The sequence below is a fragment of the Pelobates fuscus genome, chromosome 7, assembly GCF_036172605.1.
Source record: "Pelobates fuscus isolate aPelFus1 chromosome 7, aPelFus1.pri, whole genome shotgun sequence".
NCBI classification, from domain to species: Eukaryota; Metazoa; Chordata; class Amphibia; order Anura; family Pelobatidae; genus Pelobates; species Pelobates fuscus.
In genome coordinates this window covers 47,525,840-47,541,350 of record NC_086323.1, presented here as the reverse complement: position 1 = coordinate 47,541,350, position 15,511 = coordinate 47,525,840, and the positions used below count along the sequence as shown (strand labels likewise).

General features: G+C 41.2%; 1 protein-coding gene across 1 annotated transcript; it reads right to left on the bottom strand.

Moving 5' to 3' along the window:
* Positions 1–668: 668 nt before the first annotated feature.
* On the bottom strand, positions 669–15,485 carry MRPL37 (mitochondrial ribosomal protein L37). The gene is made up of 7 exons (XM_063427258.1): positions 15,114–15,485; positions 13,025–13,208; positions 10,973–11,088; positions 7,273–7,458; positions 6,043–6,197; positions 1,823–2,026; positions 669–779 (listed from the first exon to the last, which is right to left on the bottom strand). The coding sequence occupies exons 1-7, from the start codon at positions 15,439–15,441 to the stop codon at positions 702–704; spliced, it is 1,251 nt and encodes a 416-aa protein (XP_063283328.1). The 5' UTR covers positions 15,442–15,485; the 3' UTR covers positions 669–701.
* Between the last annotated feature and the right edge of the window lie 26 nt (positions 15,486–15,511).

Below are 15,511 nucleotides of genomic sequence, written 5' to 3'. Positions count from 1 at the left end.
GATGATGGCGCTGTGAAAGATCTAAGCTTCCTCAATCATTCTGCTCCCGCCTGTACTTTATATGGGTTACTACGTGTGGAAGTGGTGTGAGAGGTCACAGTACTTGATAGCTGGTCGGATTTCGAGTATTTCCATTTTTATATTATCTCTTATCTAAAATCCTGGCGGGGCACCTACAGAACATGGGATATGACAGTCTGTACACGAATTACGCATGCACTTGGAGATTGCCTTTATACACTGTTTGTTTGTCTCACTTGTGCAATATTGGATGTATCATATGCTACTTGTGTCTTACTGCATTGTGTTGTTTGTACTTTTTTTGCCTTGAAATAAATACAGAATTTAAAAAAAAAAGTCAAATTTAAGGCTACCAGTTAATGCTTTAAGTCCCTTTGAAATGCACACAGGTCCTATATCTAGTCTTCTCAAGCTGTTGCCATGCTGACAACCAGGAAATGTAAAACAGCTGATCAGAACATATTGTTCACTCTTAGCCACCATGATGTGAAAGGGGGAGTTGTACAACGCCGATTCCATCATCTTATCCATACCCCTGCATGTTGCCAATCTGACATATAGTAATGGATTTAGACCCATTTTTAAGGTTTATTTGGCTCCAGGTGCCAAAAAAAAGAAAAAGGGGGTATTTGTATATAAATATGTTTATTAAGTTCATTTCTAACAAATCATCTTGACATTCAGACTGTTCCATGCAAGTACATTGCCCAAAATTTGAGAAATGTTGCTGGTTGAAACCCGGAGATACCAGCAGGTGCCTGTGGGGAAAAAATAAATTTGGTTAGCCTAAAGACATCAGAACCGTATTTTAACAATGAAAACAGTACCCTTACTAGCCTCTTCCAGAGTTTTGTTATCTCCGTACTGGCCACGGTAGGAAGAAACATGGCAGTAACTGCCAACAGATGAGCTATAAGGTTTCATGGCAAATTGTTGGTGTAAAGTGTGTCTGGTGGCCAATCATTGTAATTGGGGTTGTTTGGGTAAAATAAATCGTAAATAGGGGACAACTTAAGGCGTTTGGTATTTACAGATAGCATGATTGTAAAATCAATATCTCAGCTTTGCAATCAAAACTACAAAATATATTCACTATTTTCATGCAAGTGATTGCTGGCTTTGGAAACCTCATGTATTATGGATATAATTTAGTGGATAGTTAATACAATGTTAAACAAATCTGCACACCAGTCAAGCTATAAGACTTGCTTTTCCCACAGAAATCACAAATTTGCAATGATGTTCATACCGCAAAGTATTCTGGGTGGGCATATGCAAATTAGTTTAACAAAGAATCACATTTCTATAATATTATATATATATATATACACATATACACACACACACACCTAATTTCCTGTATGATAGCAGCTTTCATAGTGACCAGGAAGTGGCTACAAATCTGCCAATCCCTCTTCCAGAGCCAGCTGTGCATATCATTGGCAAACTAGTGAGCAGCAATTTATGGGTATATCCAAATTATTAATTGCCTCGGTAGCAAACAAAGATTTCTACAAATATAAAGATTGGCCGATGGTCTTACAGACAGCCTTATTGCAAGTTTTGTGTTTAAAGATTTTAGATCCTGATATTTGCAATTGAGCATTTGCTCCTGCAATGTGTAGCAATTTTTCTTAATGGCTGCAAATGTCAGAAAAGATACAAACAGAGTGAATCTCCTTCCATCATAATATATGCAAGTAGCCTATACTTTTAATAATACTGGAGTTTTGGTTAAATTACACGGCTTACTATGAAAACATCTTGTTTTAATTCACCAAAAATCCATTGCAATACTCACCACGATAACCCTCCTCTTCTTTATTGGCAAGCGTAAAGCAGTATCATAGAGGGGCTGATCAGAATCCATCCACACAAGGTTTTTCACTCCATCGTCCGAAGCCAAATTCATGGTGTTCAGCTGAAATGTCATAAACTGGAACAACTGACCATCAGTGGCAATACTTTGGACGACAATTGGTTGTTCCAAGACCTCTGCACCATCCTAAAAGTTTGAACAAATACATTTCATTTTACAGATATTTATACACACACACTGTAATAACTCAGGTTTTCCCCCCAAAAATACAATGAATATGCCTTGCAAAATTCAAGAGAAAATAGCTCTAATTAGAAGAAGGAAAATTAATGTGTGACTTTCCTCTCCTGCGGCATCGGTCTCCAGCATGTTACTCTGCCTCTTTGGCCGGGATAGAGATTGATGATCTCAGGTAGTCCAACGCTTTTCCAGAGGAAAGTATTGGGAGGATAGTTCACTCTGCGTTAATCAGATGGTCTCTATGAAACCATATGATAGAAATGATTGCGTTTTATAACAGCCAACAGACGCAAGTTAGCCCTGTAATGTAGTGTTCCTGCCAAACAGCCATGTTTTCAGCTGCAGGGTTAAAACAGGGGGAACATATCACTCAGACCACTTCTTTGATACCAAGTGGTCTGAGTATTTATGGTGTCCCTTTAATAGTGTTTTCTATGAATTTTAAACAATCATTTAGCATATTTTTAAAAATATAAGAAGCACCCATGTGTTTCTTACATACATTTAGTGGCTCTTGCTCCTCACACTTTTTTTTTTTTTTATAAATTCTTTATTTTTCAATTTTAAGATGAGGTATAGGGTACAGAATAAAGGTAGGGATAGGGTAGTTGTCATTTTCAATACTTTGCAGTTTCATTACATTTTATCAATGCCATTGTGGTTTATAGCGAGACCTCATGTCAGTACTCTGGGTTGAGTGGTTCAGTTTTTCTTTACGTACGTGTCGGGTGGAGGAAGTCTCTTGGTAATGGGTCTTATCGTCCTTGCAAGTGGGTGCGTGTTTGGTTCCTCTAGTATTGTGTTCATCAGGTTTGTCTCTCCTTCGGTGGTGTGTGGATCTGAGGTTTGGTGTGTTTGTTTTGTGAGTGGGTGTGGTCAGTGAGGGAGTGTTGATGGTCCCAACCCATGGTTGGAAACCATTTTTGTCCTATTGTTGTGGGTCGTTTCATGTGTGGTGGAGATCGATTCTTCTTCGTTTGCCTGAGGTTGTTTTCTTATGTGTATCTCTGGCATTGGTGATCGCGTTTTACTAAATATGGTATTTTATCTTTTTGTTGGATGGTCTCTCCCTTCTTATGATTGTGCCTTTACTTGTGAGGTTGGTGTAGAAGTTATTTCAATGTATTATTATGGTAATAGATATAATCCATAGATGATACCAGTGTTGTAAACTCTTTGACGTGACATTTAGTGTATAGCACTATAGACCCAATAAGTGGGTTATCTTACAACTCAGTTATATTAAATGTGTATTCCAAAATAATAATCATTACGGATATGTGCCAAATTAATAAGCATCCATCAATCAAATAGGATGCTATCCATTTTAGTCTTTATCTGTTTAAAGATTTATCTACATTCACACCTTGGCATAAGTGATATATCCAAATCAAAAAAAATTTTTTTTTTAAAATTTTTTTATATTTCAAATTAAATTATATGAATTTATTTTATAATCCTATATATTCATGTATTTCATTATTATAAGATCTGAATTATTGATATCATCCATACTGTGGAATATTACAAACAGTATTCCTTAGTGGTCTGGTGGTGTCCATACAGTGCTTTCTTTTTATATGGCCTTAGTAAAAATTGTTCCTGAAGAATTATAATAATATAAATCCATCAAACAATATATAGATATCACATATTTAAAAGACAACCATCAAGACAATTTGCATCTTGCAAAACCTCCAATGTATATGAGATAACAGCAATGGTATATAAAGAAAATAAAGATGCAAAAAGAATCCTAAAAAGGCACTGCTGTGGAACAAAAGAAAAAACTAATCAAGAAAACACATGAGGTCTATATCAAGATTGAGTCCTCTTGGGTGAAGGGTCTGGAATTTATGAATCCAGAATGTTTCACGTTGTGCTAATTTTTTTTAGTCTATCACCTCCCCTCCAATAGGGTAATACTCTTTCTATTCCCACACACTTGAAGTTGGAAAGGGAGAACAAAGGACAGACATTGCAATGAGTGGGTATAGAATGGGTTATGAGCTTCTTTTTTAGATTAAGATGTTCCATAAATCGTATCTTTAGAATCCTTTTCGTGCGCCCTACATACTGTTTGCCACACGGACACTGCAGTAAATAAACATAGTCCGTGTGGCAACCTATATCTGATTTGATGTTAAACCTCTGTCCTGTACTGAAACTAGAAGACGAATTGGTTCTAAATACAAGACTGGTGGTGCAAGCTTTACATGTATTACATCCTCTAAAGGATCCTAATATATTAGAGACATTTTGATGTGTGGACTTTAGAGCATAGCTGGGAGCTAGCATATTTGTAAAATTTCTGTTCTTTTTATAGATGACTTTAGGTTGTTTTGATAATGCTGTCCCTAAAACGGGGTCCTGTAACAGAATTGGCCAATATTGTTGTAGACATGTTTTTATTTTGCTATGGTCAATGTTAAGTTGTGTTATGAAAGCTGATGTGAAATTTTCATTAGAAGTTTCAATCTGAGGTTTATCACTCAATAGTTGATTTCTATTGATTTGTTTGGCTAACCGGATCTCTTTTTCCAAGGTATTCTTCTTATACCCTTTTTCTATCAATTTATTTTTAACATGTGTAGATTGAATATAAAAATCCTGGCTGTCGGAGCAATTACGCCTCAGGCGTGTAAATTGGCTTTTTGCAATGCCCCTCAGCCAGGGTTTATAATGACAACTACGTTGGTGAACAAACCAATTTCCATCAGTAGGTTTAAAAAAAACACTTGGTTATTAATTTGGCACATATCAGTAGTGATTATTGATTATTATTTTGGAATGCACATTTAATATAACTGAGTTGTAAGATAACCCACTTATTGGGTCTATAGTGCTATACACTAAATGTCACGACCATAATAATACATTGAAATAACAAGGGGTTAAATGAGAAGTCTATGTATTTGGATACACTCTTAAATTTTAAATATAGAAATAAGATGATAGGGAAACAATAATGTGGTTTTTGTATTTTGTGTTTTCTAAGTTTGATTATTTAGATCTGTAACCAACTCCTTTTTTTCTGTTAGGAGATCTTCTGTTTTACATGTTCTTGCTAAATTTTGATTATTATTAGGATGGCTATACTGGGCGACCTCTAGGTGGCAATATGTAATTGTTCATCATAACTGAGCTGGAACGCATAGGTTAGTGGAACGCGGAAGTACAAACTAATTCTCACTTCCGGTTCCACCGTTTTGCGCCAAGAAAGACCGATGGAACACCCACTTCACACCTGAACAGGATCCCTGGACACTCCACAACTGAATAGGATCATAGAATCAACGGTAACTCCCACTGGACCCACCTATGAACTGAGGGCTCAGCCCTATTTATAGAGACTCGCTGGGGGGGGATATTGTATGCATTTCTGTATTTGATTGCTTTTAATTGTCATATTACTTAATTTTGGTCCCTGAGGAAGTTCCTTTTTACAGGAACGAAACGCGTAGGACCTTTCCTCTGTTTTATTTTTCTTTATGTGGCTAATTTATATGGCCCTTCTTTTACAATAAATTTGCATATTTATTTTACCCATACCTACATCGGAGTCTCATTCCATATTTTTGGTCCGCATGGAGTTCCAGTGGAGACGTTTAGCCGCCCAAGTTTTTCAGGGCAGGCACCTTTTTGGCGCATTATTCATTTCAATCTTGTGAGTGTATTACTATCTCAGCGCACTAGAACTCGTTTTACTGTATCACACTATGTGCCTTTTTTTGTTCCTGTTTTAGATTATTTGCGGCCGAATCTCATTACCTTCTGTGTTCATATATATGTTGTAAAAGGTCAGGAACTGGGCTACGACCTTGAGAGGCTGTTTGATTGAATATACCAGATAAGTATATTTAGATACCATTGTAATATAATTTAAGGTATCACATATATATATATACACAAGCCTTAAGTTAGATTAAGTGGGGAACATGCAGAATAACATTTTAACTCACCCCATACAGACTTCTGGCTTTGGCCAGTGCACTGCCATATGCCAACATGATCATCTTTGCTCGGAGCTGGTCTGGTGAGAATTTTGCTTTGGTGCTACAGGGCTCGATGAGGAACAAAGTGTGAGGGTGAGTGAATGGGTACCCAGGTTTGAAACCTAACAGAGATTAACATAGCATGCATGAATTAGCAAAGATTGCAGTTTATTTTTTATTTATTTTAATATAAATGCAATAGACTTTAGTCATGAAAAGAAGAGAGAAATATCATTAAAACAAACACAGGCCCTCACCCCACCAAACTTTTATTTTAGTGTATTATAGCTACATATGGTGACAGGAAATTTTATTTAAAAGAGCACTATAGGTTCAGGCACACAAACGTGTGCCTGACCCTATAGTGTTTAATCCACCATTTAGGTGGCTTGCCCTCCCTTTATAAAATGTTAAATCTCAACATATTTCCAGCACTGCACAGGTCCACCGACGCTGGCCCTGCCTCCGATCCGCCTCCTTGGTGACATCAGAATTTCCGATTTTTTGCCCAGAGGGAAAGCACTGGATTGGCTGAAATCGGCAAAGAGCTGGGGCAAAGCCAAATGCAGTTTTGGCCAATCAGCACCTCCTCAAAGAGATGCATTAAACTAATGCATCTCTATGAGGAATTTTAAGCATCTTCATTCAGAGTGCAGAGACGCTAAACGGCAATGCTACACAATGTGCAGCACTGCACCAGGAAGCACCCCCCCAGTGGCCATCTGAGGAGTGGTCAATTGGAGGTATCCCTAGGGGGCAATGTAAACAATACCTTTTCTCTGAAAAGGCAGTGTTTGCATTTAAATACCTGAAGGCAATGATTTTACTCACTAGATCAACTACAATAAACTAAAATAAAATATTAAACTAAACTAGTTATATAACAATACTGAAGTGATGTAAGCAGTAAATTACAATACAAGAAGTCTTTCATTTTCATGGTAAATCTCTCTCTCTCTCCCTCTCTTTCCTAGGGATCCTATAAGCTGCAATGTCTTCAATAACATTGTAGTGGAAATGTGCATGCTGTACTGATGGGAGAGGAGCATAGAGGAGAGAACTGCAGATCCAAGCTTACTGCTCAGATGACTTCTAATTGTCATGTTAGCAAGCCTTAACATGAATTCAGTATTCCTTTACAGTGGAAGACAGTCAGGATGGGAAAACAACATTGATCATTTGAATATTAAGAGATACCTGAATCATTTCTTTCCTCATACACAATGACTTCCTGGAGGTCAATAGCAGGAGATATCGGGTACAAAGACCCCAGTGTGTGCTGCTCGGTAGCCTGGATCTCACTGTCGGAGGCCATCCGGGTGAGAGGGCTTTTCGCACTCATAAGAAAACCATTAATCCCACGCACATGATATGTGTCAGAACCTGTGAAAGAGGCATACATTTTTCAGTATTGATCAGCAATATTTGTTATCCTAACATTTGTTAGGATTAACACCTGGCATTCAGAGTCTATCACTGCCATCCAAGTATGTACAGATAATGCCCTTTACAATAAGATAATAAAATGTTTAGGATGGTGTTCCTTTAAAATGTCACATCAACAATAAACACAATAAAAGGCTCATACATTAAATGTAAAGTGCAGCCACTCAAGGAGTAACTTCTCAAGAATCACCGAATAAACAGAACACACAATAAATAGGAGGAAACGAGAGAATGTTTTTGTCCTTGATACCTTAAAGGGACACTATAGTCACCTAAATTACTTTAGCTAAATAAAGCAGTTTTAGTGTATAGATCATTCCCATGCAATTTCACTGCTCAATTCACTGTCATTTAGGAGTTAAATCACTTTGTTTCTGTTTATGCAGCACTAGCCACACCTCCCCTGGCTATGATTGACAGAGCCTGCATGGAAAAAAAAAACTGGTTTCACTTTCAAACAGATGTAATTTACCTTAAATAATTGGATCTCAATCTCTAAATTGAACTTTAATCACATACAGGAGGCTCTTGCAGGGTCTAGCAAGCTATTAACATAGGAGGGGATAAGAAAATCTTAATTAAACAGAACTTGCAATAAAGAAAGCCTAAATAGGGCTCGCTTTACAGGAAGTGTTTATGGAAGGCTGTGCAAGTCACATGCAGCGAGGTGTGACTAGGGTTCATAAACAAAGGGATTTAACTCCTAAATGGCAGAGGATTGATCAGTGAGGCTGCAGGGGCATGTTCTATACACCAAAACTGCTTCATTAAGCTAAAGTTGTTCAGGTGACTATAGTGTCCCTTTAACTACGCTTGGATTAACCCCTTAAGGACCAAACTTCTGGAATAAAAGGGAATCATGACATGTCACGTGTCTTTAAGGGTTAAACGTGTAGAAGCCTCTCTGAGTAGTTGCATTACACTGGATTTCAGTCCACCCTGCCCTGCAATAACAGAAGAAGCCTGGAGACCTACTGGATCACAACCATCAGATCTTTCAAGAGCCTTTGCATCAAGGTCTGAACGATTGCACTATACAGCGTTTTTAGGCAGAGCGTTTTCTTTGCACATGTATAATTAGATATGCAAACACATTTGCGAGTGTGGTTTTTTTTTTTATTGTTTGTGTGTGTTTTATATTCAATACATTTTATTGAGCCATGATTTTATCTGTTTCATTCCCCCTTTACATTGTTTCTGCTAGTGTATGTATTGTACCTAAAACTGATATTTGCGCCCTCTTATTTGTGTGTCCCTTTAAAAAGGTGTAAAGAGGGGGGGCGGGGCCGGACCGCCATGCTGAGTGGAAGCATGGAGAAAGAGCTCCTGCAAACTGCTCAAGTTTTTGGCCCTAAAGACCAGCAAAACGCTCGTTAAAAGCCAGAAACTTAAACACCAGTGAAAGAGGCAACCCTGGTCCCGAGGAGAGGCTTGCCACGAGGTTCTAGTCCCTCGGTGGGGCGATCCCAGCCGAACGTGATGGAGACCGCCCGGGCGGTGAGAGGGGTGGACGGCCGCCGCCCAGCTATCCTGCCCACCAGCGGTTTAGCTGAAACGCAAGGCTAGGCGGGTCTGGCCCTGTTTCCCCCCCCTATGGACCGGCGGGGGTGATCCCGGTCCCCACCCTGTGACCCAGTGAAGTGCCACAACACCAGCGAGAGTCCGCTCCCAAGATGGCGGAGACCACATGGCACCTCCGAAGAGAGGGCCGCCGGACGCACCCTCCTCTCCTGCTCCCATACAGGCGGAACGATGACCGCACCAAAGAGGGCACCGGCGAATAAGCACTTACCTCACACAAACGGAAGAGGAGCAGCATAACAACCCGACACACCAGAGCATAATGAACCCGAAGAGGGAACACGTTACAAGGCCTCGGACCAACCTGGCACACAGCCCAGTTCCCTGTTGAGAGCCTGAAACGGAAGATTGGCCCACCCACAGCCACTAAACCCGGGACTCACTACAGGCCCAAGTCTGGTGCTCGGCTGGAATACCATTGATCCAGGAATGGAGCTGCGACCCCCCTTTCAGGTCACCCAATGGGACTATAAGCACAGAGGCAGCCATTAAGCATGTTACCACACTACAGCATACCACACTGCACACTAAGGGGTCATCCTGAATGCTGCCATAGACTCTTACCTGACTGTCGCTGGGTAAACATAGGGTGGCTATTTTAAGCATGTTTTAAGCATTTTTAAGCATATTAAGCGTTGAAGCACAATCTTTACTTTTGACACTGCTTTTCTGTTTCAAGCCTATGTACCTATCAAGCACTAAAAGCTAATTTACTCTAATGTACATCAACAAGTAACCCACATACATTACTATAAGCTTATGCATACCCATCTATGTTATTCAAATGCCTAACCAAGCATGTTCATCCTAACTACACAAGTTTGTTTCTTTCATGTCATTTAAAAAAAAAAAAAAAAAAAAATGTGCCGTTTACACTGGCACGTATTTGTAACACCAAGAAAATGCCTGCAGTTGCTGTTGTGGCTCTGCATGATTATTGTTATTTGACGCACAAATAAAATAAAGAATTAAAAAAAAAAAAAAAAAGGTGTAAAGAGCAGGATGAGCTCAACTACCGTTTTACTGAGATGACAAGCAGCAATCAGCCAAACATTGCTGAAGCCTATCACTGCCAGACATAAATCGAGTTACTTAATTTAAAATTTCTTCAAAACATACCTCTTTTCACCCCGCCAGGTGGGTCTTAGCTTGTGGCCCATACCTTGGGCACCTTGATCTCCGCCACAACCCACGGGAACTATTCATTATGATTGTTAGCTGTACTATATTGTACCCTCCCCTCCCATCTCCCTCCCTCATGGACTACCCTCCTTTTTCTCTACTCTATTCCTTTATATCTTTGCTATATTTTTTACGTTCATCTCCACCTACACCATGAATACTTTTCTACTATGTCCCTTCCTTGGAAAGCACTACCCAATTCGCGCACTGGATAACGACGCACGCACATATTGATGCGCTGGATTGGGCAGCGCCTACCTGTGATGCGAGGTCACATAGACCACCTCTGCTAAGGGGCCTCGTCTACTGGATTGGAGTTAATTGGTTTATTGGGTGAGAGTACATGCCCTGTATCCCAATGACCACGGGAAATACATAGGCCTGATGGGTGTATAAGCGGTGACCGATTTTTTCTTATTTAACTAAAATAAACTCAACAAGGTGTAACGCCATAAACTTCTACAAACCTATGGCTACGGAACACTTATTTATTATGAAAACTTCAGAATGGTCTCTATTGCTACTCTCCTCTGCATAAATGTTTTTACTTGTTAATATCTTTAGTGTTCTTATATATGACATTGTATTACAGTACTTTTTGTTATTTCCTATTATTGTTTTCACATGCTTGTGGTTTCATGCCTTGTAATAAATAAATGAATTAAAAAAAAAAAAAAAAAAATCATACCTCTTTTCCAAAAGGTAGCCAAGCGACAATTCTCAACAATGCTCCTTTCAGAAAGGGCAGAAAATTTACTGTTCTGTGTCCGGCACAAATGCAACAGGCCTTGTAACAGCTTTGGGCTTAAATGGGAAACAGAAATAAAGTGTCACTTATTTTTCAAAGATCCTAGAGTTTTTCTAGCAAGCATTATAGAAAGTTTACAACCTCCTTAAAAGGAACACAATAGGTTTAGGAATACAAATGTTTATTCCTAACACTAAAGTGCCATAGGGTTAAACATGAGAGTTTGCTTACCCCTTCTCCCTCGCAGTGCTGGTCTCCAGCATACTGCACCGCCTCATTGGCTGAGATTATCGAGACTGATGATCTCAGCCAATCCAGTACTTTCCCATTGGAAAGCATTTTGAGGCTAGTGTGAATTGAGATGACGTGGTCTGTGAGCCTATAGTGTTCCTTTAATGGGAATCTCTTATAGATAACAAAATAAAGTCATATTTTAATTGATCAGAGAAAATGTTGGGTGAGGTACGGTAGCATGCAGGACTTCCAATCGCCTTGGTTTAAAGTGGATGTCTGGTGAGCTCTGTATTAGATCTGCAAATCAAACTACAATGCATATGTAAAATTATTAGCAGATGAATGCTTTGGACATGGCTTCAAAGCAAAGGTGTGATTCTGTAATTGGTAGTAAATTAGTTACTGAATATCCAGTGTACAACTTGAAATGTTATGCCTGGCTCTATAGTGTAACGAACTGTGTTCCTACTCATGCAACCGACCGAAACGTTGTCCCCAAACTGCTATATTGCTCCCGTTCCCGGCATCCCTTTGTTTGCTGCCCTTGCTTGCCAACCCGGGAGCTACGGGTCCGGACGCGAGCCCTGGCCGACCTTCTGGAGTCATGAGTCGGCCTCACAGCCACAGAGTCCCGCTGGCTGTCTGGAAGTCCGTGCTGACCAATGAGAAAGGGAGCTACAGTTCAAATGGTTGTGCCCCCTTTCTTCTGATTGGCCGGCGCGAGTTAGAGGGCTTACCTTGTAATTCCCCCCCTCCCTGAGCGCTGATTGGTCGCTACTTGGTTTAGGAGCGAAAGTTGAATCCACTGGTCTAAAACAATTAATCCTGTGGAACTATTTTCGGGGATGTACAGAGCCTCAAGCCCAGATTTTACACAATGATTTCTCGAGCTCTGCACATCCGACCGCTCCAATATTTGCAGATATCATAGCTGGGACCAGGAGCTATTCGGGGATGTATGACGTGGGGATACATTATTGTATTTTGTGTATTTGGCTTTTTGTGTCCGGGAGATACCTCCCAGACACAGCGACGCCTGGGCAGCTTATGTTTTATGTTACTTTGAATGGAGACCCCCTGTGGGGGTCTCCGCATAAGTACTGTGTATCCTACATTCAATAAGCCATTCCTATTGTACCCTTTGTCAAGTCTCGGCTGATGTTTGGGTAACCAAGAGCTCTAATCACTCATTCACTTGGGAGTTGGGAGAATTTCAACGGATATACTCAGTCGGAGTATAGGGGATCCGTTACATACAGTAAAAATTATGCATGAGGAAAGTAAGGCATACAAAATCAGATTCATTGAAGGTTTTAAAAAAATGTAGCATTCCAGCAGTAATGATGCTCAGCAATCATTTTAAAAGAAAACGTTAATTACTCTCTGAGCATCATAGAGCTGTAGTTCTACAGCAACTGAAAAGCTACATGCTGGCTGCCATTTATCTACAGAATAATTTACACAGCACTCCACAATAATTGTGTCCCTCGTCCTACTGACAGGTTTCGTAATCTTAAAATGAGAGAGAAATACAACCGCTAACTAGTTCCAACTTCCTGGAAAAGGATTATGGGTGCTGCTAAGGTATTAATTGTCATTAGAGTTTGCAATCAATACCCATTTACTCAGGTGGAATACCTATCAGCAATACCTACAGGGGTTGCCAACAGGTGGAGACCAGACGTTGTATGACCACAGGTTCATTCCAGACAGATCACATTCAGACTGGATATTACACATGTGATAGTTCACACTAACCAGTATTCTTCCCTGGTTGGCTGTTCTTCCTTGTTGTTCCATATACAGGCTTGATTAATTAGGTTGTGCACCAGTTGTTCGTGGTTGGAGAATTGATACGCTGGGTCATTACATATGCTAAGAATTCTCTCTGGAAGACCTTCAATCAGCTTGGACTTGGTCAGCCAAAGGGCTTGTTTTACTCCTAAAAGAAGGAAATATAAAATCTTTAGAACAGTTGACCCACGTGCAACACTGTGTTGATACGCATTTTAATGCCATATCAGTCGTGCCTATATTTAAACTAGAAACATGCATGAATACCTTTAACCCCTTAAGGACACATGACATGTGTGACATGTCATGATTCCCTTTTATTCCAGAAGTTTGGTCCTTAAGGGGTTAAAATAAGTGCTCGTCATACACATTACTTAAAAGAACACTATAAGGTCAGGAACACAAACGTGTATTCCTGACGGTAAAGTGCTAAACCCACCATTTAGGTGGCTTGCCCCTCCTTAAAAGAAATTAAAACTCACCTTATTTCCGGCGGCGCACGGGTCCCGCCCTCTTGGTGACATCATCAGAATAGACTTTTTTTTTTGCCAATCCAATGCTTTCCTATGGAGAAAGCATTGGATTGGCTAAAATCTGCAAGGGGGCAGGGCTAAAGGTCATTTTGGCCAATCAGCACCTCCTCATAGAGATGCATTGAATCAATGCATCTTTATGCGGAAAATTCAGCGTCCCCATGCACAGCGTGGAGGTGCTGAACGGCAGTGCTGTCTACTATGCAGCACTGAGCCAAGAAGCACCTCCAGTGGCCATCTGATTAGTGGCTACTTGGAGATGTCCCTAGGCAGTGTTTGCATATAATGATTAAACTCACCAGAACAACTACATGGGGACACTGGGGCACACAGAGACATGGGGACACTGGGGGAACCTGAGAGACAAATAGACATGGGAACACAGGGGGATGAGAGACGCATAGACATGGGAACACAGGGGGATCCTGAAAACACAGACTTTGGGGCACTGGGTCACACAGAGACACTGTGGGATCCTGGGAGACACCTGAGACACTGGGACACAGAGACATGTGGAAACTAGGAGACATGAGGACACAGACACTAGAGGATACTGAGAGACATGGAGAAACCACTGAGACACTAGGGAACACAGACATCTGTGGTCGCTGTGAGACATGGGGACACTGGGATACATAGGGACACAGACACTGGGAGACAGGGAGGCATTGGCAGACATGAAGACACTGCGCACATGGGGACACTAGGAGACATGAAGACACTGCGCAGGGAGAGAGTGGGAGCAATCACTCTATGCAGCAGAAACAAACAAAGTAGTTATTTGGTGATTTTAAAGAATTTTCTGTTATGTCACTCCTCGTGATTTACATCTTGCGATGTCACACATGCATAATTAATTATGCAATTTGTACGGCCGTATTTTTTGCCAAGAAAAGTGGCAACCCTGAGACACTAAATGTCAGTGATGTGCATCACTGCCCCAAGAGGCACCTCTAGTAGTCATCTGAGTTATCTCTATGCTGTAATGTAAGCAGTGCATTTTCTCTAAAAAGGCAGCGATTACTGCAAAAAGCCTGAAGGGTATAGTATGATTATACTATCCCCAGAACAAATACAATAAGCTGTAGTTGTTCTGTTGACTATAGTGTCCCTTTAAGCACCATGCATAGATCATACAGCACAAAGGAGACTACATGAGCCCCCCAAAATATGGTAATGTGTTCTTCCTTAAGAAGCACCTCCTGCACAATTCCTTAACCCCTTAAGGACACGACATGTGTGACATGTCATGATTCCCTTTTATTCCAGAAGTTTGGTCCTTAAGGGGTTAAGGAGGATAGAGGTCACCCACTGTGATACCATGTCCTCCTTGTATAGAGGGGAAGCAGAGCCACCAGGGACCATATTGATGGGCTGACATGAAGAGCCATTAGTCACTGATACCCCCCTGCACCATATGATTGCTACATACAGTCAGAGAGCATTTTCCATGGGCTGTCAATCAGTCTGAAGAAGAAAACCGTGGTGTGTCTGTCCGCCTCCCTCCCACATGTACAAACCTCCCACCATCCGGCAGCTGCGGTGGAACACATAGCTCGGCCGCTCCCGGTACAGCTCCATCTCCTCCGGCGGGGGCGCCCGGTAGTGTCCGGGGTCAGCCCAGTCCTTCCTAAACTCGGGGAAGGTGGGGCGAGCCAGCCAGGGGACATGGTACATCCTGTCCGCGTAGGTGATCCTCTCCAGGCCCGGGATCTCGAGGGGCTCCTTCCGGACCGGCTTCACCACCCTCCCGCCCCAGCTCACCTGCAGGCTCAGGCAGCGGAGCCCGGGGCGGCGGCGGAGACATGACAGTATGGCAGTACTATGGGGCAGTATGGACGCCGCCATGTTGCCGCGCTAAGCCTGCTGGGAGACAGCCGCTGAACTAGGTGATCTCTGGACAACGTATCCCATGATG

What these genes read in the sequence shown, in the direction of transcription:
- MRPL37 (XM_063427258.1), bottom strand. Translation starts at nt 15,441, where the DNA reads ATGGCGGCGTCCATACTGCCCCATAGTACTGCCATACTGTCATGTCTC. An exon ending in CAGCTGCCGGATGGTGGGAG is followed by an intron (nt 13,209 to 15,113) that starts GTTTGTACATGT and finishes TCCTTCTTTTAG; the next exon opens with GAGTAAAACAAGCCCTTTGG. An exon ending in CCAACCAGGGAAGAATACTG is followed by an intron (nt 11,089 to 13,024) that starts GTTAGTGTGAAC and finishes TTCCCATTTAAG; the next exon opens with CCCAAAGCTGTTACAAGGCC.